Genomic DNA, 23383 nt, shown 5'->3' with positions numbered 1-23383 from the left:
ACAAACATATGAAATACTTGGAATACAATGTTCAGCTTTCCGATAAAGAACGGTACAGTTCCGAAATTAGAGTTACGCAAGAAAAATTAGTTGAAACAGGAAAGTTTGTTTTCCACAAATAATCGCTAGTTAGGAATGGCGTCAATTTGCACACTTCAAGAAATAAATATCTAAGCTGTCTTCCAGTCTGCTCCAGCAGAAAACATATAACCTAGGCTATTGAAAATAACAGCACCAACGTGAGTACTGATGCACTGAGATCGACTTACATTTGTGTAGAGACAGTCAACTGCACCTCCCAGTCGCGAACACTCCCCCTCCCATTCTTTAGATGACATGTCCATCATGGGCCTCCTGCAGTGCCACAATGATGCCACCCGAAGGTTGCAGGAACAGCAACTCATATTCCGCTTGGGAACCCTGCAGCCCAATGGTATCAATGTGGACTTCACCAGCTTCAAAATCTCCCCTTTCCCCACTGCATCCCTAAACCAGCCCAGTTCGTCCCCTTCCCCCACTGCACCACACAACCAGCCCAGCTCTTCCCCTTCCCCCACTGCATCCCTAAACCAGCCCAGTTCGTCCCCTTCCCCCGCTGCACCACACAACCAGCCCAGCTCTTCCCCTCCCCCCACTGCATCCCAAAACCAGCGCAGCTCGGCCCCGCCTCCCTATCCTGTTCTTCCTCCCACCTATCCCCTCCTCCCACCTCAAGCTCCACCCCCATCTCCTACCTACTAACCCCATCTCTCCCCCGTCACCTGTCCGTCCTCCCTGGACTGACCTATCTCCCCCCTACCTCCCCACCTCCACACACCTTTACTGGCTCCATCCCCGCCTCTTTGACTTGTGTCTCCTCTCCACCTATCTTCTCCTCTCGCCATCTTCGATCCACCTGCCCCTGTCTCTGTTTATTTCAGAACCCTCTCCCCCCCCCCCAATTTCTCTTGAAGGGTCCAAACGTCAGCTTTTGTGCTCCTCTGACGCTGCTTGGCCTGCTGTGTTCATCCAGCTCCACAACATGTTATCTCGGATTCTCCAGCATCCGCAGTTCCTATTATCCCTGATACAAATTCCTATTGAGGATGGGCTGTAGAAATAACTATACAGTGATACAAATAGCAAAAAAAGAAATTGTCGCACAGTAGTAATATCCCTAGGCCTGAGCGAGGAGACCAGAATTCGGGACCAACATACGCCTGTGTGTAATAACATCTTTGAGCACTGTAGTTAACAAATTATATTTCACAAACAATTAAAGGAGAAAGGAGCTGCTTGTCACACTCTTTTACTCAGGGACAAGATAGAATAGTTTACAACCAAAATCTGCGTAGAACACTGGATTAGATGTGTAGTCGCCCTGGTTATACATAGGCTGGATGGACATACTGAATGGAAATCTGCAAAACTCAGCACCAGCTCCGTCGAATGGGGTGGGGGATGGGTGGGAATGATAATCTTCAAAATAACAGCGTTTCAAATGTTAAAATCAAATCTTCTTTCGTGATATATGCCGGTGGTCCCCAAAACAAAAGCAGAAATGATACTTGCTGCAGGATTTAGCTCATTTATCAAACTCAGGAGTCAACTGGAAAACCCAATTTGATAACAAAGAATGTAAAGTAATCCATGTTGGTTGAAGAGATAGGTTCCAGTGACCTTACAATGAGTGGAACGGAACGAGGACCCGGTAATTCCGAAAATAAAGGAGCCCGGAGCTCCAGAAAAAAAAAACAGAAATTGCTGGAGAAACTCGGCAGGATTGGCAGAATCTGTGGAGAGAAATTAGAGGAAGAAGGGTCACTGGATTCAAAACGTGAATTCTGTTTTAGCTCTACAGATGGTCTAAAGTCAACCCAGCAGTGGAAGCAAGGTGATCTGGATTCAAGTCACTTCAGGCAGGATATTTGGAAGAAGGCATTTACTCCAAGGTCATCCTATTCGTACTGATTCGCCGAAGAGGGAAGAGGCGACACCATTGAGCACTGTTACAATGTGGTTGAAGGCAGTGATGGGATGCTGAGTACACAAGCAATAACACCACGCTTCCTTTACTTATTTAGGTCACATGGCCGGGAGCAGGGCATTGGCATAAAGACCACGGACGGGGCAAGGAAAGAAAAGGTTTTGCTTTTGTGATCAGAAAGGCGTTGCCTGAAGAAAAAAATGCTGGGAGCTCCAGGGATACTCGGAACCTTGTGCAGGGCTCTGAGCAGAGAGAAGGTGCAGACAAAGCCTCCAGAGGGCTAGCAGGGCCAGGATGAGCCGATTGACCTCCTTGTGCCCTGTGAGATTCTCTGTGGTATTTAAACGATGATTCGCCAGAAGGGAGCCTCAATTCAGAAGCTGGAGTGCGCTTTGCTGGGGCGTGTGTTGCTGAGGCTCGCCTGGCGCAGGGGGCGTGCGCTGAGTCTCACTCCGGGATCTCCAGCTGCCGCCTGAAGCCCAGGAAGGCGGGGGGAGTGTGTGCTCAGCCTCCCCTGCAGCACCCCCAGAGGCCAGCAGACACACTGCCTGCCGCATCGGCGATCCCTCTCCCTCTCCAAGAGTGACAAGGAGCAGCCTCAGTGCCTGTCTCTGCCCCCTTCTCACCTTTTCCATGGACCGAGAAATGGCTGTTCAGCTGGAACTTGGTCACCGCCACCAGGCGGTTTAGGTAGTCTCGGGAAAGCCAGCCTGGCTGCCCTGTGGGGAAACTGCTGCTTATTCATTCGGGTCAGAGCGGTCAGTCTTTCTCAACTACCGTTCAGGTCGTTCGAAGAATACAGAAGCTCTCAAGCATGAAGACAGCCGTGAATCCCCGCCGCGCTCCTCCGGTATTCGCTTGCTGCATTCTGACCCTCATTGCCGGCGCCTTCACTCAAGGTAAATGGAGACTTTATTCAACGGTTCTATCCCGTGTCAGGTCAGGATCTGATTGAGGACCGTTACATTAACCGAGCCACTCGGCGTTTCGGATTGATGTGTTTCCCTTGGGGACCAGAGGTGTCCGCGATGACCCGTGGACATTGGCGACCGTGAGAGGCACTCTCTCCCCAGTGGGAAACCTGCAATCCTGCATCTGGGGCTCACTCAGATCAAACGAACTTTTTGAAAGAAACGAATTGATTTTCACAGGTTGGACACATACTAAAGTAATTGCATGTTAATATCAAATCTTGGATGCTGAAGTTCATAACGCTGATTTTTTTTCAATTATCCTGCCAGGCTATAAGCAGAGCCTTTCTGCTTAGACCTGTGGGAGAACTATATTGGCTCAAAGACGCTTCTCTTAGAAAGAGTGAATTATCAGTGAAAATGATATTGTAAAACAGAACTCGCATTTAATAACACGTGCGGTGCACCTCTTAGACCCACATGTTCAGATCTGTTTGTTAGGATTGATGAAGAAGAATAAGTGATACTTTGGAGGATTTCATCTCGAGGAACAAAACGTTACTAAAAAATAGGCACCATTAGCCTTAAAAAATGAACTCATCCGCTGTGTAACCACATAGTATATGTATGAGATTGTTCATTCCTTGTGGAGACAAATCCAATGAAACTGACATTTCTTTGAGAATGATGCTCCTTGGATTTTTAATGCGCGCGACTGGAGCACAATGAGCTTCCAAGAACGAATCCACTCTCCCTCAGATTCGGTGGATAGAAATCTGTTGATCATCCTATCCCTTTCTATAGAAAAACACAGCAGCATGACATTGTAGAAAGTTTGGAGGAGAATGTTAACAAGGAGTTGAAGCCATATTTTAAACAGCCTTTTAAATGGAGAAATGGGGGCTGAGGGTAGGAAGATGGACCTGCATTGAACTCAGCGATGCTGAGATGTTGTTCAGCCCCAGTGAGAGAACGATAACCTGCCACCTTGTGTCCCTGGAAGTGAATGTGCTGGCGTCTTGCCGCAATCACACCATCGCAACGATAAACAATGTGTCATTTTTATGGTCAGTATTAAAACGCTTCAAATGTTCACCGTCTCGCTTGACTTTGTACCTTTTTCCATGTGTTTATGGTAATCTTTCCTAAGCAGTTTTGATGACTGAAACTTAGCTGACGTTCGTAGTTTTAACAAATAGTGCCTGTTTCTCACATTTTATTTTGGCACTGGAGTCACATTGTTCTCTGTCGGCTTCATCATAAAACACGTGTAATAAAGATCTTGTCACACTTCTGATATCAAAGTCCTAAAAAAATTCATTTGTGTTATTGAAAGGGAAATATTTCAGCATCGATAGGTAACAACGATTATTAATGACCGGGTCCATGTGGAGCTGTGTGTACAGCAGACACACAATGAGCTTCAAAACTCTAGCTTCAGTTGCCGGAAATCTGAAATAAAAACAACGGTAGCTTTGGTGAAAGAAAGAGTTCCTTTGGTCGGAAGGAGAAAAGTTAGAAGTATAACTCATTTTCAGCAACAGAAACAGGGAAGTGGGAATGACAAAGAACAGGGATTATATGTTACAGGTTCACAGGCAGGTGAGATCATACTACAGAAGGACCGGCCCTTGACGCAGTATTCGTAATAAGAAGGTCATAATACAACTACTGAGGTAACCAAGGAGTCATCCAAGCAAACGATGTTGTTTTTATTTGTTTAGAAAGGTCTGGATTTTTGGAGTTAGAAGAGAGAACAGAACAAGTGGACAATATATTTATCATTATTGTGTGACACACATAATACTTCACAAAGTATATTCATAAACATTGCCAAGGGCATAGTAATACGTGTCACAATAATACAGTCCCAAACTGGCTCATTCTATAATGTCACACAAGCTATTTCGGGCTTCTAAGACATAAATGTGGAGGATAGTAATGATCTTGAATTCATCTAGTACTCTAATGCAAACAGTTGACTGTCATTACAGAGTTTATAGCACGAGTGGTGCATTTCACCAGCAGTCTCGCAGGTAAGTTATAAGCAATCAGAATTGTTGCATCGGTATTCACAGAAGGCTGACTCTATTGCAAAAGACAGATTGACTACAATGTTACTAATAAACCTTCAATTCTCCTTGTTTTCCTGGACCTCTTTTATTCTCTTGTACCATGACAACTATAATTTTTACAATAAATTTAAATATAAAATTCCTACAGTGCTAACATTCCCCTACCCATATCCTGCTAATGCCTTGTCTAAGTTGGATTCATATACTTACCTTTTGATATGCTTGTGCAATTCTAGAAAGTTCTTACAATTCTACAAGTTAAAATGACTTCTTAAATCTTTTCTTGAGGTTTACTTCTGTTCTTGAAGAATATGAAAGCTCAACAGAATATCAAACACAAACGATTAATTGGCATTCCACAACTTTTTATTCATATTTAAATTTCTTTGAATTTGATTAGTGGAACATCAGATCTCTAGTGCCAAACAACCTCATTATTAATTCAGTCCATTCTTTGAATTAAACTCTGTGGATTTAAATATAAAATCGACTTGAAATTAAAACAAAATGTAGATCAGCAAACTAACTGTACCCTCAAGGTACAAGGAGTGCATGAAGAATAATTAAACCTTTGCTATCTTTGATATTGAATATCCACTGGAAGTGGTAATAGGTACACAATGGAATCTAATAATACATTAGCAACTTCTGAGGTAATATTTTAAAATGTTTTCTAGGAACGGTAACTGTTTATTAGTTGGGCAATCACTAATTTACATTTTTCTTCAGTACCTGTAGGAACTGAATGCAAACATGGCTGTCATTCATTAAATGGATTCTGTGAGACCACTGGTGAATGCAGGTACAAACTTAACTATATGTTCAACTTGGTGAATGTTATCTAAGTTCTAGATTTATAAAGAAGATAATCTTCTTTGTTTATAATTACAAACTGATGTCATTTGACTAAACTGTGCAGCACTGGACTAGTTAATAGTTAACATTGAACCTAGGAGTAGCTATAGCACATAAGAAGGCTATTTGGCCTGCAGAATCCATATTGGTTCTCCACACAAATATTATAGCTGGTTCCCTAACCCCATGATGTGACTACTTTTCCCTTGGGGGGCTTAACCAAGTATTTTACATCATTTGAATTTGCCAGACTCTCAGGCAGTGCACTCTAGCTAGTAACTATCTGATACATAAAAAAGGATTTATTTATATTGCGTCTGAGGAAGGAGCACCAGACCTGAAAGATTAACTCTTTTTGTTCCTTCACAGATGCTGCCAGACCTGCTGAGCTTTTGCAGCAACTTTTCTGTTGTTTTAACAGTATCCGCAGTTCTTTCAGGTTTTGCTTTATTTATATTGGCTAGTTTCTTGGCCACTCACTTTTAATCTGTGTCCTTGACTGTTCTGCAATGGGAGGAACAGGTTCTCGCTACTCTTTCTGGACTCCTATCAGTAAAGGCACTGTAGCCCTTCCACACCATTGGACACTCTTTCACTAACAAGATATGACTTGTGTTGGTGGTGGTGGTTTCATCTCAGGGTAGCCTCACCTCAGGCGAGCAGAGAGTCCTTCCTGGTAACCTCACCTGGTGTAGGAATTGAACCTATATTGTTGCTATCACTCTCTATCACAAACCAGCTATCCTACCAACTGAGCTAACTGAACCCACAAAGACCCTTATCAAATTTCCTCTGAACCTCCCGTACTGAGAACAAACCCACCTTCTCTCATCTTTCCATGCAATTGAAGACCCTTGTTCCTGGAACACGTCTCATTAATATATTCTGCACCCACTTCTTACCTTGCCATTATTTGAGGCCCTTAAGTGGGCAATCAGTGTCCACATCAGGGCCTCATTTCTGTCACAGCTGTTACTAACAAAGTGATAGACATTGTTTTGCCATGGAGGAGCACAACTTGCAAGTCTGCTGTGGTGTCACTTACAGACTTCTGGAGATGTCTGTCATTCAAAACACTGAGCGACCTGATTGTGGAACTCTATCGGGAAGGAGAGATCCACTGAGGGACTTTCCTGCCCTGGCTGCTAATTCTACAAACCCTATAACCCTTTGTGACCTTTACCCCCATAACCTCCATCATGCAACTGTGTCCTGAATCCAGCAATGATCCTAGGCCTTGTGTTGATATTGTATTGATAGTAGCCATCCCTCCTCAGTGAGGCTGCCATTCAATCAAAATGTAACTCTCTGACTGATTGGGAGCACTTTTTGGGCAGGACCTTGTCCCTGGGGCTATTGCTCCCGGGGAAGGCCAGGCCTCCAGCTCGTGGTATTAAATATCCTCCTATGACTATAAGAAAGTATGGTTTTGAATGATACCATCCTCTTCCCAGGCAACTGTCAGAGGCCGAACCAAATTGTTGGCAACTTTGCTGTCATACTTGACTCCAAGTTGATCTTCCAACTGTATATCTGTACAAAACTCTTCTACATGCCGGCCTACACTGCCGCCAGGGAAACCTGTCCCTGGAATTTAAAATTATTATTCTTGTTAATAGATCTCTCCAAAGCATGACCCCTCACAATCTCTATAACTTCCAGCAGCCCTTTAAGCCCTCCAAGATACCTGTACTCCTCTGGTTCTTACCAACATCAATCATTTTAATCATTTGCCCATTAGTATTATGCCTTCAGTTGCTAAGACTCCCTACCTCTCTGCCTTACTTGTATTACGTCTCTGATGTTCTAGTATTGAACAGTGCAGCATTCTGATGGGATCTGAGTTAAATCATTCTAAGACTTAAGTTCATTGTCCCAAGAGTATTGAACATGGTTTCAGTTGAGATAACACGGTGTGAAGCTGGATGAACACAGCAGGTCAAGCAGCATCAGAGGAGCAGGAAAATTTGATGTTTCAGGTCGAGACCCTTCTTCATTTTCTGAAGAAGGGTCTCGACCCAAAACATCAAACTTTCCTGCTCCTCTGATGCTGCTTGGCCTGCAAGAAGGGTCTCGACCTGAAACATCAAATTTTCCTGCTCCTCTGATGCTGCTTGACCTGCTGTGGTCATCCAGCTTCACACCATGTTATCTCAGATTCTCCAGCATCGGCAGTTCCTACTATCTCGTAACAATGGTTCCAATTGATGCGGCCAATTGGAGTTGCACATTACTCCTGATTTCTTTCATATTGAAGTCAATAACTTTTCAATTTTATGTTATTTAGGATCAACCAGACACTCATTTTCTCAGCTGAAAAGAAAAGAATACTGAAAATCAGTGGGTCAGGTAGCATCCGTGGAGAGAAAGCAAGCTAACGTTTCAAGTCTAGATGACTCTCCACAGAGCATCATTTTGTCAGGGCTTTCTGCTGCTCATCATTTTTCCAGAGTTCCCAAGACCACCAGCACCCCTCCCCATCCCCACACCCCCCCACCACCTTTGCTGAAGCTGTAGCATGTGAATGAAAGGAACCGTAAAAAAATTCTGCCCCACTTACCTAGTGAGCCAAGACATTTTTCCTCTTTTTGATCTTTATTGAATAAGGTTTCTTTCTCATAGAGTAGTTCCTTGAGGGTCCAATTACAGAAAAGCGCAGAAACAAAGAAGGCTTGTGTTATAGGAGAGGCTGGATAGGCTGGTACTTTTTTTCCCTGGAGTGTTGGAGGCTGAGCGGTGACCTCGTAGAATTTCATAAAATCATGAGAGGCATAGATGAGGTGAATAGTCAAGGTCTTTACCCCAGCGTATGGGAGTCCAAAACTAAAGGGCACAGGTTTAATGTGAGAGGGGAAAGATATAACAAGGGATCTGATGGGCAACTTTTTCATGCAAAGGATGGTGCATGCATGGAATGAGCTTCCAAAGGAAGTGGCACAGGCAAGTGCAGTTATGCCATTTAAAAGACATTTGGACAGGAATGGTTTAGAGAAATATGGTCCAAATGCAGGCAAATTGGATGAGTTCACTTTAGGATATTTGGTCAGCATGGACAAGTTGGGCCATAGGATCTGTTTCCATGCTGTATGACTCTCTGACACTATAAATGATTGAAAAAATGCTGTGTGAGAAGTGTCAGAGTTAGAAATGCGCATCTGTTTAAGGCTCAAACAGGAAGAGTTGAACCAAAGGGTCTGTATCTATACTGTATATCTCTATAACGGTTCCAGTGTAGTTCGAGAGAAGATGATACTGAAAAGACTTTGTATTTAAGAGCTGAGTTCTGTGCCTTTCAGATGGAAGGTGACCAAGTGAAGGCTGCAGAAGGGAAAGCTGGAAATTGATGTCTGTGCTAAAGTATAGATTATGGATCACCGTAGCCAGTTTTAACAGTGACATCCTTCAAGAGAACACACAGTCAATTTCGGAAAGTGGTGAATTTTCTTTTTAAGCAAAGTGATCATTTCTGATTGTTTCAGAACTATTCAAAGCAAATCACCAAGCATCCTACACTGACACATTGCTATTATTGTTTTTGTGAATGTTTTTACAAAGCATTTAGTTTTAATTCTGCACACTGGCCTAATGTTTATGAATATTGTTTGCCAGTCACCATATCTGGATCAGTAGTGGGCTGCTTGGCTTTAACTAGGATTGCACTGCTATGGATATTGATTTTATGTGGACAGCTTGACAGACCTTAGAACATACTCTGCTTGAAGTCCCTCTGGAGATGCAATTGATAGACAATATTGTACATCTGAAGTAAGCGATTTGCATTTTTTGATTTTCAGGTCTTGATTCCTGGATAAATAAATGGCAGGTTGAAAGCATTAAATTATGACCATGTTTCTTTAAAGAAGGAAATATTCTCTTCAAATTGTCAATCTTCTGTATTGCCTCTCTACTTGTCACATCCCTGGTTTATCTTAATACAGGGATGCAGTTAAATTTGCAAAAATGTGAGAATTTGTTAAACAAAGTTGCTTGCTTTCCGTATTTTTAATGACAAAATACTATTAAGAGTCCTATCAAGCATGTCAATTTAATATTTTAATTCCAGTGTAGTTGTGAATGTTAAAAATTTGATAGCATACACATTAAACCTGTGCCCTTTAGTTTTGGACTGCCCTACCCTGGGGAAAAGACCTTGCCCATTCACCTCATCTATGCCTCTCATGATTTGACATGATGATGCAGCATATCAGTTAACCCTCACATTATGCATATTCTAATATTATTGTGCCAGAGTTAATCACATTTTTACATAAATTGTTTTAGTTTAAACGCAATCAGTTGTTCAGATGTAATGCTGCTGGAGATATTGTTCCAGAACTGCCATTAAGCAGTGTCAATGGCAGTCATGCTGTTGGTCACATGTATCTATTTTAGAGTGGGGTGTCTGTATATTTCTACCAGTTCCTTATTAAATGGACTCATGCATGATATTCTTAAATGTAGTCCTGGCAGATCCTTTCTTCCTGGAGAACAGTTTGATGGATGAGATCATTGGTATATGAATTGTGAAAAATCAAATGGATCAACTTTTAATAGATTCATTGAATACAGAATGAAGTCGTTGAACCTATGCTTACTATTGACAAACAGTAACAGGGATGTTACAAACACTTTTTATGTTACAGGGTGTTCATTGTTTATAATATCAGCGGGAGATACCAGAGGCAAAATGATTAATAAATCCTGCTCCAGACATTCCCTCAAAAGTAATTCTGATAATATCCCAACTCGAGAGAATGTGGAACTCAAAAATTAGAGGCTGAACTTGCTTTTTGGAGAATGGATCTGTCGTCATTGCAGAGTATTTATGATGTAACCATTGTCACCTTGTAGCGGTTGATGTTCATCAGTATTTTCAGATGTTCATAGCATGAATGTAACTGACTAGTCCATCCCTAATTGTCCTTAGGAACAAGGTGTGGTGAGCAGTTTTCTTGAACTGCTGCAGGCCATTTTGTGGAAGTATAGCCATAGTGCTGTTACATAGAGAATTCCAGGATTTAAAACCAGCAATCTTGAATTGATGGCAATGTATAAGAATTACAGAAATTTGTGAAGCAATTAGGAAAGCAAACAAAATGTTGTGGAGATTGCAGTACAAGTGTGGAAAAGTCTTCTTAGAATTGTACTGGGCTTTGATGGGGCAATGATTGGAACACTGCCTGGTGTTTTCATCTCTACCCAGTGAAGGTGTATTTTGCTTAAATGAAATAATTGTCCTGTGATGAGAAGCTGAGCAATTGGGCCTATACTGTCTCAAGTTTAGATCTAAGTGAAATATAAGGGTTCTGAGGGAGCTGTGAGCAAAGGGATCTTGGTGTCCATGTGCACAGATTGCTGAAAATTGCCGCCCAGGTTGATGGTGCTGTTCAGGAGTCTGATGGTGTGTTAGGTTGCAATGGTAGAAGGATTGAGTTCCAGAGATGTGATGTCATGCTGCAACTCTACAGTGCGGCCTCACTTTGACTATTGCGTGGTCGCTCCATTACAGGAAGGATGTGGAATCGTTGGAACAGGTGCAGAGGAGATTTACCAGGATGTTGCCTCGTCTGGAGCGAAGGTCTTGTGAAGAAAGGCTGAGGAACTTGGGTCTGTTCTCATTGGAGAGATGGAGGCTAAGAGGGGATTTAATAGAGACATACAAGATGATCAGTGGATTAGATAGGGTGGACAGAGAGTCTTTTTCTGAAGATGGTGACTTCAGCTTGTACAAGGGGGTGCAGCTACACATTGAGGGGTGACGGATTTAAGACAGATGTCAGAGGCAGGTTCTTTACTCAGAGAGTGGTAAGGGCGTGGAATGCCCTGCCTGCCAATGTAGGTAACTCAGCCACATGAGGGGCATTTATACAGCCCTTGCATATGGTTGACGATGGGATAGTTTAGGGGAATGGGCTTAGATTAGTTCACAGGTCGGCGCAACATGGAGGGCCGAAGGGCCTGTTCTGTGCCACGTTGTTCTATGTTCTATGTCCTATTAAGAGTCTGGGCTAAATTGTGCACATCAGATGTCAGATATGCAGAATTCAGGCAATGCGAGGGGTAATATAAAATTGGATGTCAGGTCAGTGACATATGACCATTGCCCAGCGCCTGTGGGACAGTTGAGGCTCCTGGGGCCAACCATTGGCCAGTTAAGCTTCTCCATCCATATTATCCATGGCAGGTCAACACACTAGTAAAAAAACAAGATGCATGGTAAAATGTAATAGGAAATATAAAAGTTTCAATCAAATATGGAGCTGCAGAACAAAAATCTTAACATTTAGTCCAATAATCATGATCAAATGATGACTCTGTTTGGAAAAAAGATCACTGCTTCCTAACGCAATTTGCATTAACTGTCCAACATCTGAAGTTAAGTCATTCAATTCAGTGAAATGTGACTGATGAGAATAAACAACTCATTTGTCATCAGCTTCATGGCTAAAGTTGTTTCCAAATTTTGCATAGAGCTATAAAATTGGTAACAAGCTGATGGGAGGCTGTCTCCTTGATGAACAGCCTGTGCCCACCAGAGAACCCTCCCCTACAAAGGTGTGAACAATCCTCCTATTCCCTCTTTTAACTCTGGCCTATCCCACAGCCCACTCATCACCAGGGCCTGTCATCCTGGTAAGAACCCAGACTCACCTGAAATCCTGGCTGCAGTACTAAGTGCCTTCCTGTTGGCCTCGGAGGAATCCCAGCCATGCATAATGCCGCCTGTGGTACTGCTGGGACAAGTCCCTGCCGCTCCTCCATTACTGGCTGGGAGCTCTCTGAGGTGGGACTAGTTCCTGATGTTGGGCAGACATCCCACTTGTAACAAATTAAAAGTGTTTATCTGTTTACTGGCTCAGGACAATTTGGCCAAGAAGAAGTGAATTTGCCTTGGACGTTTACATGGAAGGGCAATACTATTGCTTCAAATGTAAAATACAGCCCATGGTTTCTCCTGGCTAGACAGTCTAAAACTAGGAGGGCAGAGTCTCAGAATAAGTGTTCACATGGGATGAGGAATTTGTTCACTGGGGGCTGTGAATCTCTGGAATTCTTTATCCCAGAAGGCTGTGGATGGGTGCTCATTCAATATGTTCAAGGCTGGTATTGAAGGACTTTTGGATTCTAGGAAACAAGTAAGTGATGTGGTGACCAAACTGAGAAATGGAGCTGATCCTGCAGTATTGTTACCAATGGTGGAGAGAGTTGAATGGGCTATGCAGCCTACTCCTGCTCCAGTTTCTTATGTTCAAGACAGCATGGTACGTAACTTGGAAAATACCTTACATGTGCTCGTAGCCTGCTCCTCTGGGGCAGTAGTGGTCATGGGATTAGAAGGTGCTGTTGAAGAAGCTGTGGTAAGCCATTACTGTACATCTTGTAGATGGTACACACAGTGGCTATAGCTACAGTGCACCAGTGGTGATACCGGAAAGTATCTTATGTGGTGAATAGCTTGTCTAGCAATTGCACTGTTTATTCCTGGATGGCATTGAGCTTTCTGAGTGTTTTTGGAGCTGCACTCATCCAGACAAATGGAGAGCACTCTCCATTAGGTGATGCTGCCATTTCTTTCCAGTTACAACATATCTGATTGTTGTCAATGCTCAAACACTTCTTGACCATTTGTTTCAGCAAATAATCTTTTATTCTTCCAGCTCGCTTTCATTTTTCCTTATCAGTGAGTCATGCAACAAAGACCCAATGTTTTCTGATAGTGCGGCATGCATCTATTAGACTATGTTCAGCCCTAGTTTCAGTTACCAAAACAAAATGACAAGGTACTGAAAAACTCAGCAGGTCAGGCAGCATCTGTGCGGGAGAAAGAGATAACAGGCTGTTAAACTTGCAGAGTTTCAGGGAGGGCTTCTTTCTGTGAGTTCTAGCGAGTTATCTCACACAATTCTCTGCTGCTCACCTCATTACGTCTGCCTTTATAGCACTGTGCTATCTGGCAATGACCAGTGGTGGAGGTACTATCCACCCCCAGGATCTTCCATCAACAGCTCCAGCTGTGGACCAGGTAATTCGCTGAAAGCCACAAATAGCCCTTCACCAACACGTAATTAAAGACAAACAGCTTCCAGGGGGACAAAGCTGGCACAGGTGATAAATCATTGCAAATAGAAGCTCACATTTGTATATTTACTGCTACTTTTCATCATCACCTGCCCAACTGAGAATCATTAAAACTGCAGCTACAAAAACTAAGCCACCTCCAGTGAAGGAGCCAAACACCTGAAGTATGCCTGAGAGACACAGATGGAGACCAAGTGCAAAGATGGAGCATGTGAAACACTACATTGGACAAACAGGCAGAAAGCTAGGCACCAGGATACATGAACATCAACTAGCCACAAAAAGACATGACCCACTATCACTCGTATCCTTACATACAGATGAGGAAGGGACACCACTTTGATTGGGACAACACATCCATCCTAGGACAAGCCAAACAGAGACACGCACGAGAATTCCTAGAAGCATGGCATTCCAACCGGAACTCCATCAACAAACACACTGATTTGGAGCCAATCTATCATCCTCTGAGAAAAAGAACAGGAAATGACATCACCAACACAGGAAATGACATCACCAACCCAAGGAAACCTAAACAGATAAATTGAAAGTGGAACATAACACCAGTGCTTATTTTGAGGCTCACTGTTGATGTTACCTAGAATGGTGACAAAACATCTGGGAACAAACCGGCAAGCTCAGTGAACCAGCTTATATCTGGAACACAATAAAGACCCACTCTCTTGTGGACCGAGAGGAGGAGAGTGCTGTCTTGGAGGTGAAAGGAGGATGTCAGGTTGGCTGTGCACCCTTGCGACCAATGGATCTTAATGATGGCTTCGGCCTAACGCTGGTTCAGGGGAGCAGCCAACCTGCAACGATGGCTGCGGCAAGTGCTCGTGCCCCAGGTCAGGGGGTCCGGAACACCATCGGCATTTCCGTGGATGAAGGTGCACCTGTGGACCGCACCTTCTTCGTGAAGAGGGTCCTGTTGGACTGTTGTGGTTTCGCTGCTGCGGACATTTACTGACTGCAGGATTTCCCAGGAGGAGGTTTTTACGACGTGACCTTCAGGAGTGCCAAGCTTTGCGAGCGCTTCCTGGAGGTTTTCAAGGAGAAAGGAGGTGAGGGCCCCCTCTCTGTATTGACCGCTGTCCCACTGTTTGTGATGCCAGCACAGAGGAGCCGTATGGTGACTGTACATATGTACAACCCGTAAGTGCCAGCCGTTGATGTCCTGACCTTCCTCGGAAGGTACGTGAAGGTGGAAGGGGACCTAACTGACATCATGGATCCCTTTGGCATCTGGACCAGTAAGAGGCAGGTCAAGGTGAAGCTGAGGATGGGCGCGGACGGGGATGTCGTACACCCACCGTCCAGCTTCGCGATCGGCGGGAGCAGGGGCTACCTGACCTATGCAGGGCAAGCTAAAGTCTGCCATGCCTGTGGTAGGTCAGGTCACGTGGCAGCCGACTGCAAAGCCAAACATCTGCAGGAACTGCAGGGAGGAGGGACGGCTTGCAAAGGATTGCCCATGAGAGAAAAGCTGCAACCTTTGCGGGGAAACGGGCCACCTCTATAGGGCATGCCCGCGGCGGGGGACCACCTAAGCCCAGGTCACCGGCAGGGGCAGTGCGGGGCCAGCAGCCCCGGAGGAGAGGAAGGCACCAGGGCCCAGCAAGGACCCCACTAATGTGCAGGAGGGCCCAGCCCCGCAGGATGGGCCCGAGGCCAGCAAATCACCCCTGCAGGCTCCGATCCCCCCCGACAACCGGGAGTCGATGGAGGCGGTGACAGGCGACCCAGGGGAGTGGGCAACAGTCCGGAAAGTGAGGAGGAAGGCGCGTCGACAGGCCCAGGAACCGCAGCCATCAGGCGGGAGAGGCAGCTACAGGGGAGCTATAAGAGCTCCTCTGATGAGGGGGATTCGGAGATGGCCACCCGAAGCAGAAGTTAAAGATCTCGAGGGGGAAGGAAAGCAGCACCCTGCTTCCAGGTGACGGGAGGCATCCTGAGGCTCCCTCCGGGACCCAGTCAAGTGCCGCTGGAGCACTGGAGGGCCCCCCGGATCTTCCAGGCGGGAAGGAGGAAACAGCGCGTCCCCAGCCTGACCTGGAGCCGGACCCTCCTGCCTCCGCATCCCTGACGGGGGGATGCCACCCGGAAGGCAGCACGGACGGTTTCCTGAGCCCGGAGAGCGTCCAGCAGTTGGCCCGGGCAATGGGCATGAAGGGACAGGTGGAGGGGCTGGACCTTGGACTTGGGGAGGGTACTGCGGTCACTGCCCACAGTGGGGGTACGAGTTGCGAGCATTAATGTGCGCAGCGTCAAGTCAACCGCAAGGTGTGTGTCTACGTTGGCCTACCTGACCACCATCAAGGTGGACCTCCTGTTTCTGCAGGAGTGCGGGATACCGCACCTCGGCAGGTACAGGAAATGGTCCGGCGCCTGGACAAGTGGGCCTTCGATCTGGTCGGGGGGTAACGACTGTCGCCTGTCGGGCCTGGCTATTCTGCTGCGGGGGCGCAACTTCACCATCTCTCAAGTTCAGGAGGTGATGGGGGGGCGCCTCCTAGTGGCTGATATCACCTATGGGAACGCTCCCCTGAGGCTGATCAACGTGTACGCCCCAGCGGTACGGAGTGAGCGGTTGGCCGTCCTGCAGCGGCTTCCACCCCTGCTGGCTACGTCCAGGCCGGACATCCTAGGCGGAGACTTCAACTGCATCATCGATGCAGATGGAAGATCCTGCGTGGGGACAGCGGGTGGGGGGGGAGTCAACTGGACGTCACGTCCAGATTCCTGATGGGCACGGTGAAGGACGCCAAGCTGCTCGACGTCTTCAGCACCCCTGCAGACGGAGCGCAGCGGAGGTACACCTGGTCGCGGCCAGACGGGTCTATCCGCTCAAGGATAGACTTCCTGTTGTGTCACGGACGTTCTCGGTCAGGTCCACCGGCGTCGAGCCGGTGTTCTTCTATGACCACTGCCTCTTGCTGGCCGACTGTCACTTACAGGACGACCAGCCGGCCGGCAAGGGGACATGGAAGCTCGACATGACTCTGTTGACCCCAGAGAACGTCGAGGAGCTTAAGAGGAAGTACGCCGGTTGGAGAACCGTGAAACCCCTCTTTGAGTCTCCGGGCGACTGGTGGGAGACGGTGAAGGGGAACATCAAGAGGTTCTTTGTCCTCAAGGGTGTTCAGAAGGCAAGAGAGAGGCGGGGAAAGCTGTCGCAACTCCAGAAAAGGGTGCAGAACCTGCTCCTTCTGCAGTTGATGGGGGCCGATGTCACGGAGGACCTCTGCGAGGTGAGGGGCCAGCAAGCCTCGCTCTTCGCCGCGGAGGCCACCCAGATAATCTTCCGGTCCAGAGTCCGCTCCGTGGAGCAGGACGAGACGTGCTCGGATTTCTTCTTTCAGAAGGTGCACAAAGAGAGCTCTGTGCTTAGCCGTCTGAAGGAGGACGACGGCTCGGTGACGTCGTCTCGGCCCGACATTTTGAGGATCAGCAGATCCTTCTATGCCGGATTGTACGACACGAAGCCCACGGACAGCACGGCCTCCGAGTCGTTCCTGTCGTCTATCACGGAGGTCTTAGACGACGGCACGAGGGAGTGGCTGAACCGGCCGTTATCCCTGGACGAGCTGACCAGAGCCCTCAAGTCCTTGGAGAGGAATAGGACTCCCGGAAGTGACGGCTTACCGGTTGAGCTGTATTCCGCTCTGCGGGGCCTGGTCGGCCAGGACCTGCTGGAGGTGTACGATAGTGCACTTCGGGCAGGGGAAATGTGCAAGTCCATGAGGAAGGGCATCATCACCTTCATTTACAAGAGGAAGGGGGAGAGGGAAGAAATTAAGAATTGGCGTCCCATTTCACTTTTGAATGTGGACTACAAAATCCTGGCCAAGGTCATAGCCAACCGGGTCAGGTCTGTCCTGGAGTCAGTGATTCACCCTGACCAAACCTGTGCTGTGCCGGGCAGGAAGATCGCTGAGAGCCTCGCGCTCATCAGGGATACAATCGCCTACGTCCAGGACAGGCGGGTGGACACCTGCCTCGTCAGCCTGGACCAGGAGAAGGCCTTCGACAGGGTCTCTCATGCTTACATGAGGGACGTCCTCTCCAAATTGGGGTTCGGGGAGGGCATCCGCAATTGGATCCGGCTGCTCTACGCCAACATCGTTAGCGCAGTCTCGATCAACGGGTGGGAATCAGACAGTTTTCCTGTTAGATCTGGTGTCAGGCAGGGCTGCCCGCTCTCTCCTGCCTTGTTTGTGTGCTGTGTGGAGCCCTTTGCCGCCTCCATCAGGAAGGACGTGAGCCTGAAGGGCATGACTATCTCAGGCAGTGGAGGCCTTCAGGTCAAGACCTCCCTGTACATGGACAACGTCGCCGTCTTCTGCACCGATCGTCGGTCGGTGAGTAGACTATTGGACATTGGCGGCCAGTTTGAACTGGCCTCGGGTGCCAAAGTCAATAGGGGTAAGAGCGAGGCCATGTTCTTCGGGAACTGGGACGACCACTCCTTCATCCCCTTCACCGTCAGGACGGACTACCTGAAGGTGCTGGGTGTTTGGTTTGGTGGAGCTGGGGCGTGCACTAAGACTTGGGAGGAGCGTATCACCAAACTGAAGCAGAAGCTGGGCAGGTGGACACTCCGGTCCCTCTCCATCGCGGGTAAGAACCTGGTTGTCAGGTGCGAGGGGCTTTCGGTACTGTTGTATGTGGCACAGGCCTGGCCTATTCCCTGGACCTGTGCCGCTGCGGTCACCCGGGCCATCTTCCACTTCATTTGGGGGTCGAGGATGGACCGGGTCCGCAGGGACACCATGTACAAAGACCTGGAGAATGGGGGAAAGGGCGTACCGAACGCCACCCTCGCCCTGACGGCTACCTTTGTGTGCGGCTGCATCAAGCTGTGCGTAGATCCTCAGTATGCCAGCACCAAGTGTCACTACTTACTGAGGTTCTACCTGTTCCCGGTGTTGCGAAGGATGGGCCTGGCCTCGTTGCCGCGGAACGCTCCGAGTAGTTCCACCGTTCCGTACCACCTGTCCTTCGTGGAGAAATTTTTGAAAGGAAACACCTTTGACCACAAGGCCGTCAGGCAGTGGTCAGCACGTAGTATCCTCGGGACCCTTCGTGAAAAGGAGAGGGTGGATCCCGTCGTGTGGTTCCCCACGCAGACTGCCAAAGTCATTTGGCAGAATGCCTCAGCGCCAGAACTTTCAAACAAGCACAAGGACATTGCTTGGCTGGTGGTTAGAGGGGCTCTGCCAGTGAGATCCTTTATGCACGCCCGGAATCTCTGCGCCACCGCAAGCTGCCCTCGAGGTGGCTGCGGGGGGGACGAGACTGTTGATCACCTCCTTCTGGAGTGTGCCTATGTGCAGGAGGTCTGGAGGGGGATGTAGTGGTATTTGTCGAGGTTCATCCCGAGCAGCTCCGTGACGCGGGACTCCGTGCTCTACGGGCTGTTTCCGGGGACGCACACCAAGACCAACATCAACTGCGCCTGGAGGACCGTCACTGCGGTGAAAGACGCTCTTTGGTCTGCCTGCAACTTGCTGGTCTGCCAGCTGAAAAAACTGACCCCGACCGAATATTGCAGACTGGCGCACTCCAAGGTCCAGGACTACGTGCTGAGGGATGCGCTAAAGCTTGGGGCAGCCGCTGCCAAGGCGCGGTGGGGAAAGACCACCGTATGAACCCCCTCGTCCAGAATAGGAAAAAGCACCCTATCTGGTAACTGGGCCCAGCTGGCGCTTTCCCCACCTGGTCAGGGGGCCAACTGGGACTGTGCGGGGTGACGACTGCCGGGGCGGTTTCTTTGCTTTGTTTTTTTTTCTGTGTTTTGTTTTTCCCTTTAGTTGGTGTACGTACCCCCTGGGTAACCCGGAGTGGCTTGCATTACTGGGTATGTGTATAAATGTTTTATTTTTTGTACATTCTATGAATAAAGTATATTTTTTCAAATAAAAAAAAGGTGACTGATTGTCTGGGAACAAACCTTCCAGTTCAGTGAACCAGCTTACATCTGGAACAAAATAAAGAGCCACTCTCTTGTGGACCGAGAGGAGGAGAGTGCTGTCTTGGAGGTGGAAGGAAGACGTCGGTTTGGCTGTGCACCCTTGCAACCGGTGGATCTTAATGCTGGCTTCGGCCTAACGCTGGTACAGGGGAGCAGCCAACCTGCAACGATGGCAGCGGCAAGTTCTCGTGCCCCAGGTCAGGGGGTCCGGAACACCATCGGCATTTCCGTGAAGAAGGTGGATGAAGGTGCACCTGTGGACCGCACCTTCTTCGTGAAGAGGGTCCTGTTGGACTGTTGCGGGTTCGCTGCTGCGGACATTTACTGCCTGCAGGATTTCCCCGGAGGAGGTTTTTACGATGTGACCTTCAGGAGTGCCAACTTTGTGAGCGCTTCCTGGAGGTTTTCAAGGAGAAAGGAGGTGAGGGCCCCCTCTCTGTATTGACCGCCGTCCCGCTGTTTGTGATGCCGGTGCAGAGGAGCCGTATGGTGACTGTACACATGTACAACCCGTAAGTGCCAGCAGTTGATGTCCTGACCTTCCTTGGAAGGTACGTGAAGGTGGAAGGGGACCTAACTGACATCATGGACCCCTTTGGCATCTGGACCAGTAAGAGGCAGGTCAAGGTGGCGCTGAGGATGGGCGCGGACGGGAACATTGTACACCCACCGTCCAGCTTTGTGATCGGCGGGAGCATGGGCTACCTGACCTATGCAGGGCAAGCTAAAGTCTGCCATGCCTGTGGTAGGTCAGGTCACGTGGCAGCCGACAGCAAAGCCACCATCTGCAGGAACTGCAGGGAGGAGGGACAGCTTGCAAAGGATTGCCCACAAGAGAAAAGCTGCAATCTTTGCGGGGAAGCGGGCCACCTCTATAGGGCATGCCCGCGGCGAGGGACCACCTACGCCCAGGTCGCCGGCAGGGGCAGTGCGGAGCCAGCCCCCCCGGAGGAGAGGAAGGCACCAGGACCCTGCAAGGACCCCACTAATGTGCAGCAGGGCCAGGTCGTGCAGGAGGGCCCTGCCCCGCAGGATGGGCCCGAGGCCAGCAAAGCGCCCCTGCAGGCTCCGCTCCCCCCTCGACAACCCGGAGTTGATGGACGCGGCGACAGGCGACCCAGGGGAGTGGACGACAGTCCGGAAAGCGAGGAGGAAGGCGCGTCGGCGGGCCCAGGAACCACAACCATCAGGCGGGAAGAGGCAGCTACAGGGGGGCTATAAGGGCTCCTCTGAAGAGGGAGATTCAGAGAGGGCCTGCCCAAAGCAGAAGCTAAAGATCGCAAGGGAGAAGGAAAGCAGCACCCCGCTTCCAGGTGACGGGAGGTGTCCTGAGGCTCCCTCCGACACCCAGTCACAGGCGGGAAGGAGGAAACAACGTGTCCCCAGCTTGACCCACAGCCGGACTCTCCTCCCTCCGTACCCTCGACGGGGGGATGCCACCCGGAAGGCAGCACGGACGGTTTCCTGAGCCCGGAGAGCGTCCAGCAGTTAGCCTGGGCAATGGGCATGAAGGAACAGATGGAGGGGCTGGACCTTGGACTTGGGGAGGGTACTGCGGTCACTGCCCACAGTGGGGGTACGAGTTGCGAGCATTAATGTACGCAGTGTCAAGTCCACCGCAAGATGTGTGTCCACGTTGGCCTACCTGACCACCGTCAAGGCGGACCTCCTGTTTCTGCAGGAGTGTGGGATACCGCACCTCGGCAGGTACGGGAAATGGTCCAGCGCCTGGACCTGTGGGCCTTCGATCTGGTCGGGGGGTAACGACTGTCGCCTCTCGGGCCTGGCTATTCTGCTGCGGGGGCGCAACTTCACCATCTCTCAAGTTCAGGAGGTGGTGGGGGGGGCTCCTCCTAGTGGCTGACGTCACCTACAGGAACGCTCCCCTGAGGCTGATCAACGTGTACGCCCCAGCGGTACGGAGTGAGCGGTTGGCCGTCCTGCAGCGGCTTCCACCCCTGCTGGCTACGTCCAGGCCGGTCATCCTAGGCGGAGACTTCAACTGCATCATCGATGCAGATGGAAGATCTGGTGTGGGGACAGCAGGTGGGGGGAGTCAACTGGAGGTCACGTCCAGATTCCTGATGGGCACGGTGAAGGACACCAAGCTGCTCGACGTCTTCAGCACCCCTGCAGACGGAGCGCAGCGGAGGTACACCTGGTCGCGGCCAGACGGGTCTAGTCGCTCAAGGATAGACTTCCTGTTTGTGTCACGGGCGTTCTCGGTCAGGTCCACCGGCGTCGAGCCGGTGTTCTCCTCTGACCACTGCCTCCTGCTGGCCGACTGTCACTTACAGGATGACCAGCCGGCCGGCAAGGGGACATGGAAGCTCAACACGACTCTGTTGACCCCAGAGAACGTTGAGGAGCTTAAGAGGGAGTACGCCGGTTGGAGAACCGTGAAACCCCTCTTTGAGTCTCCGGGCGACTGGTGGGAGACGGTGAAGGGGAACATCAAGAGGTTCTTTGTCCTCACGGGTGTTTGGAAGGTGAGAGAGAGGCGGGGAAAGCTGTCGCGACTCCAGAAAAGGGTGCAGAACCTGCTCCTTCTGCAGTTGATGGGGGTCGATGTCACAGAGGACGTCCACGAGGTGAGGGGCCAGCAAGCCTCGCTCTTCGCCGCGGAGGCCTCCAGGATAATCTTCCGGTCCAGGGTCCGCTCCGTGGAGCAGGATGAGACGTGCTCACGTTTCTTCTTTCAGAAGGTGCACAAAGAGAGCTCTGTGCTTAGCCGGCTGAAGGAGGACGACGGCTTGGTGACGTCGTCTCGGCCCGACATTTTGAGGATCAGCAGATCCTTCTATGCTGGACCGTACGACACGAAGCCCACGGACAGCACGGCCTCCGAGTCGTTCCTGTCGTCTATCATGGAGGTCTTAGACGACGGCACAAGGGAGTGGCTGGACCGGCCGATATCCCTGGACGAGCTGACCAGAGCCCTCAAGTCCTTGGAGAGGAATAGGACTCCCGGAAGCGACGGCTTACCGGTCAAGCTGTTTTCTGCTCTGTGGGGCCTGGTCGGCCAGGACCTGCTGGAGGTGTACGATAGTTCGCTTTGGGCAGGGGAAATGTGCAAGTCCATGAGGAAGGGCATCATCACCCTCATTTATAAGAGGAAGGGGGAGAGGGAAGAAATTAAGAATTGGTGTCCAATTTCACTATTGAATGTGGACTACAAAATCCTGGCCAAGGTCATAGCCAACCGGGTCAGGTCTGTCCTGGAGTCAGTGATTCACCCTGACCAAACCTGTGCTGTGCCGGGCAGGAAGATCGCTGATAGCCTCGCGCTCATCAGGGATACGATCGCCTACGTGCAGGACAGGCGGGTGGACACCTGCCTCGTCAGCCTGGACCAGGAGAAGGCCTTCGACAGGGTCTCTCATGCTTACATGAGGGACGTCCTCTCCAAATTGGGGTTCGGGGAGGGCATCCGCAATGGGATCCGGCTGCTCTACACCAACATTGTTAGCGCAGTCTTGATCAACGGGTGGGAATCGGACAGTTTTCCCGTCAGATCTGGAGT

The 23383-nt window shown here is 49.1% G+C and overlaps 1 protein-coding gene across 2 annotated transcripts in view; it reads left to right on the top strand.

The window, feature by feature from the left end:
- Positions 1–2353: 2353 nt before the first annotated feature.
- LOC125455698 (protein delta homolog 1) overlaps positions 2354–23383 on the top strand; it is a 39156-nt gene continuing 18126 nt past the window's right edge. The window contains exons 1-2 of one of the 2 annotated variants that reach the window (XM_048538028.2): positions 2354–2865; positions 5691–5754. In XM_048538028.2, coding sequence (XP_048393985.1) covers positions 2781–2865; positions 5691–5754 — 149 coding nt within the window. In that variant the 5' untranslated portion in view covers positions 2354–2780. Of the gene's footprint in view, positions 2866–5681; positions 5755–23383 lie in introns of both variants that reach the window. The other variant, XM_048538027.2, reaches the window with a different exon arrangement.

Source organism: Stegostoma tigrinum, chromosome 10 (genome assembly GCF_030684315.1).
Source record: "Stegostoma tigrinum isolate sSteTig4 chromosome 10, sSteTig4.hap1, whole genome shotgun sequence".
In the NCBI taxonomy this organism is placed as follows: Eukaryota; Metazoa; Chordata; class Chondrichthyes; order Orectolobiformes; family Stegostomatidae; genus Stegostoma; species Stegostoma tigrinum.
Note: the sequence above shows the minus strand (reverse complement) of the source record. Positions and strands in the feature narration are given on the sequence as shown.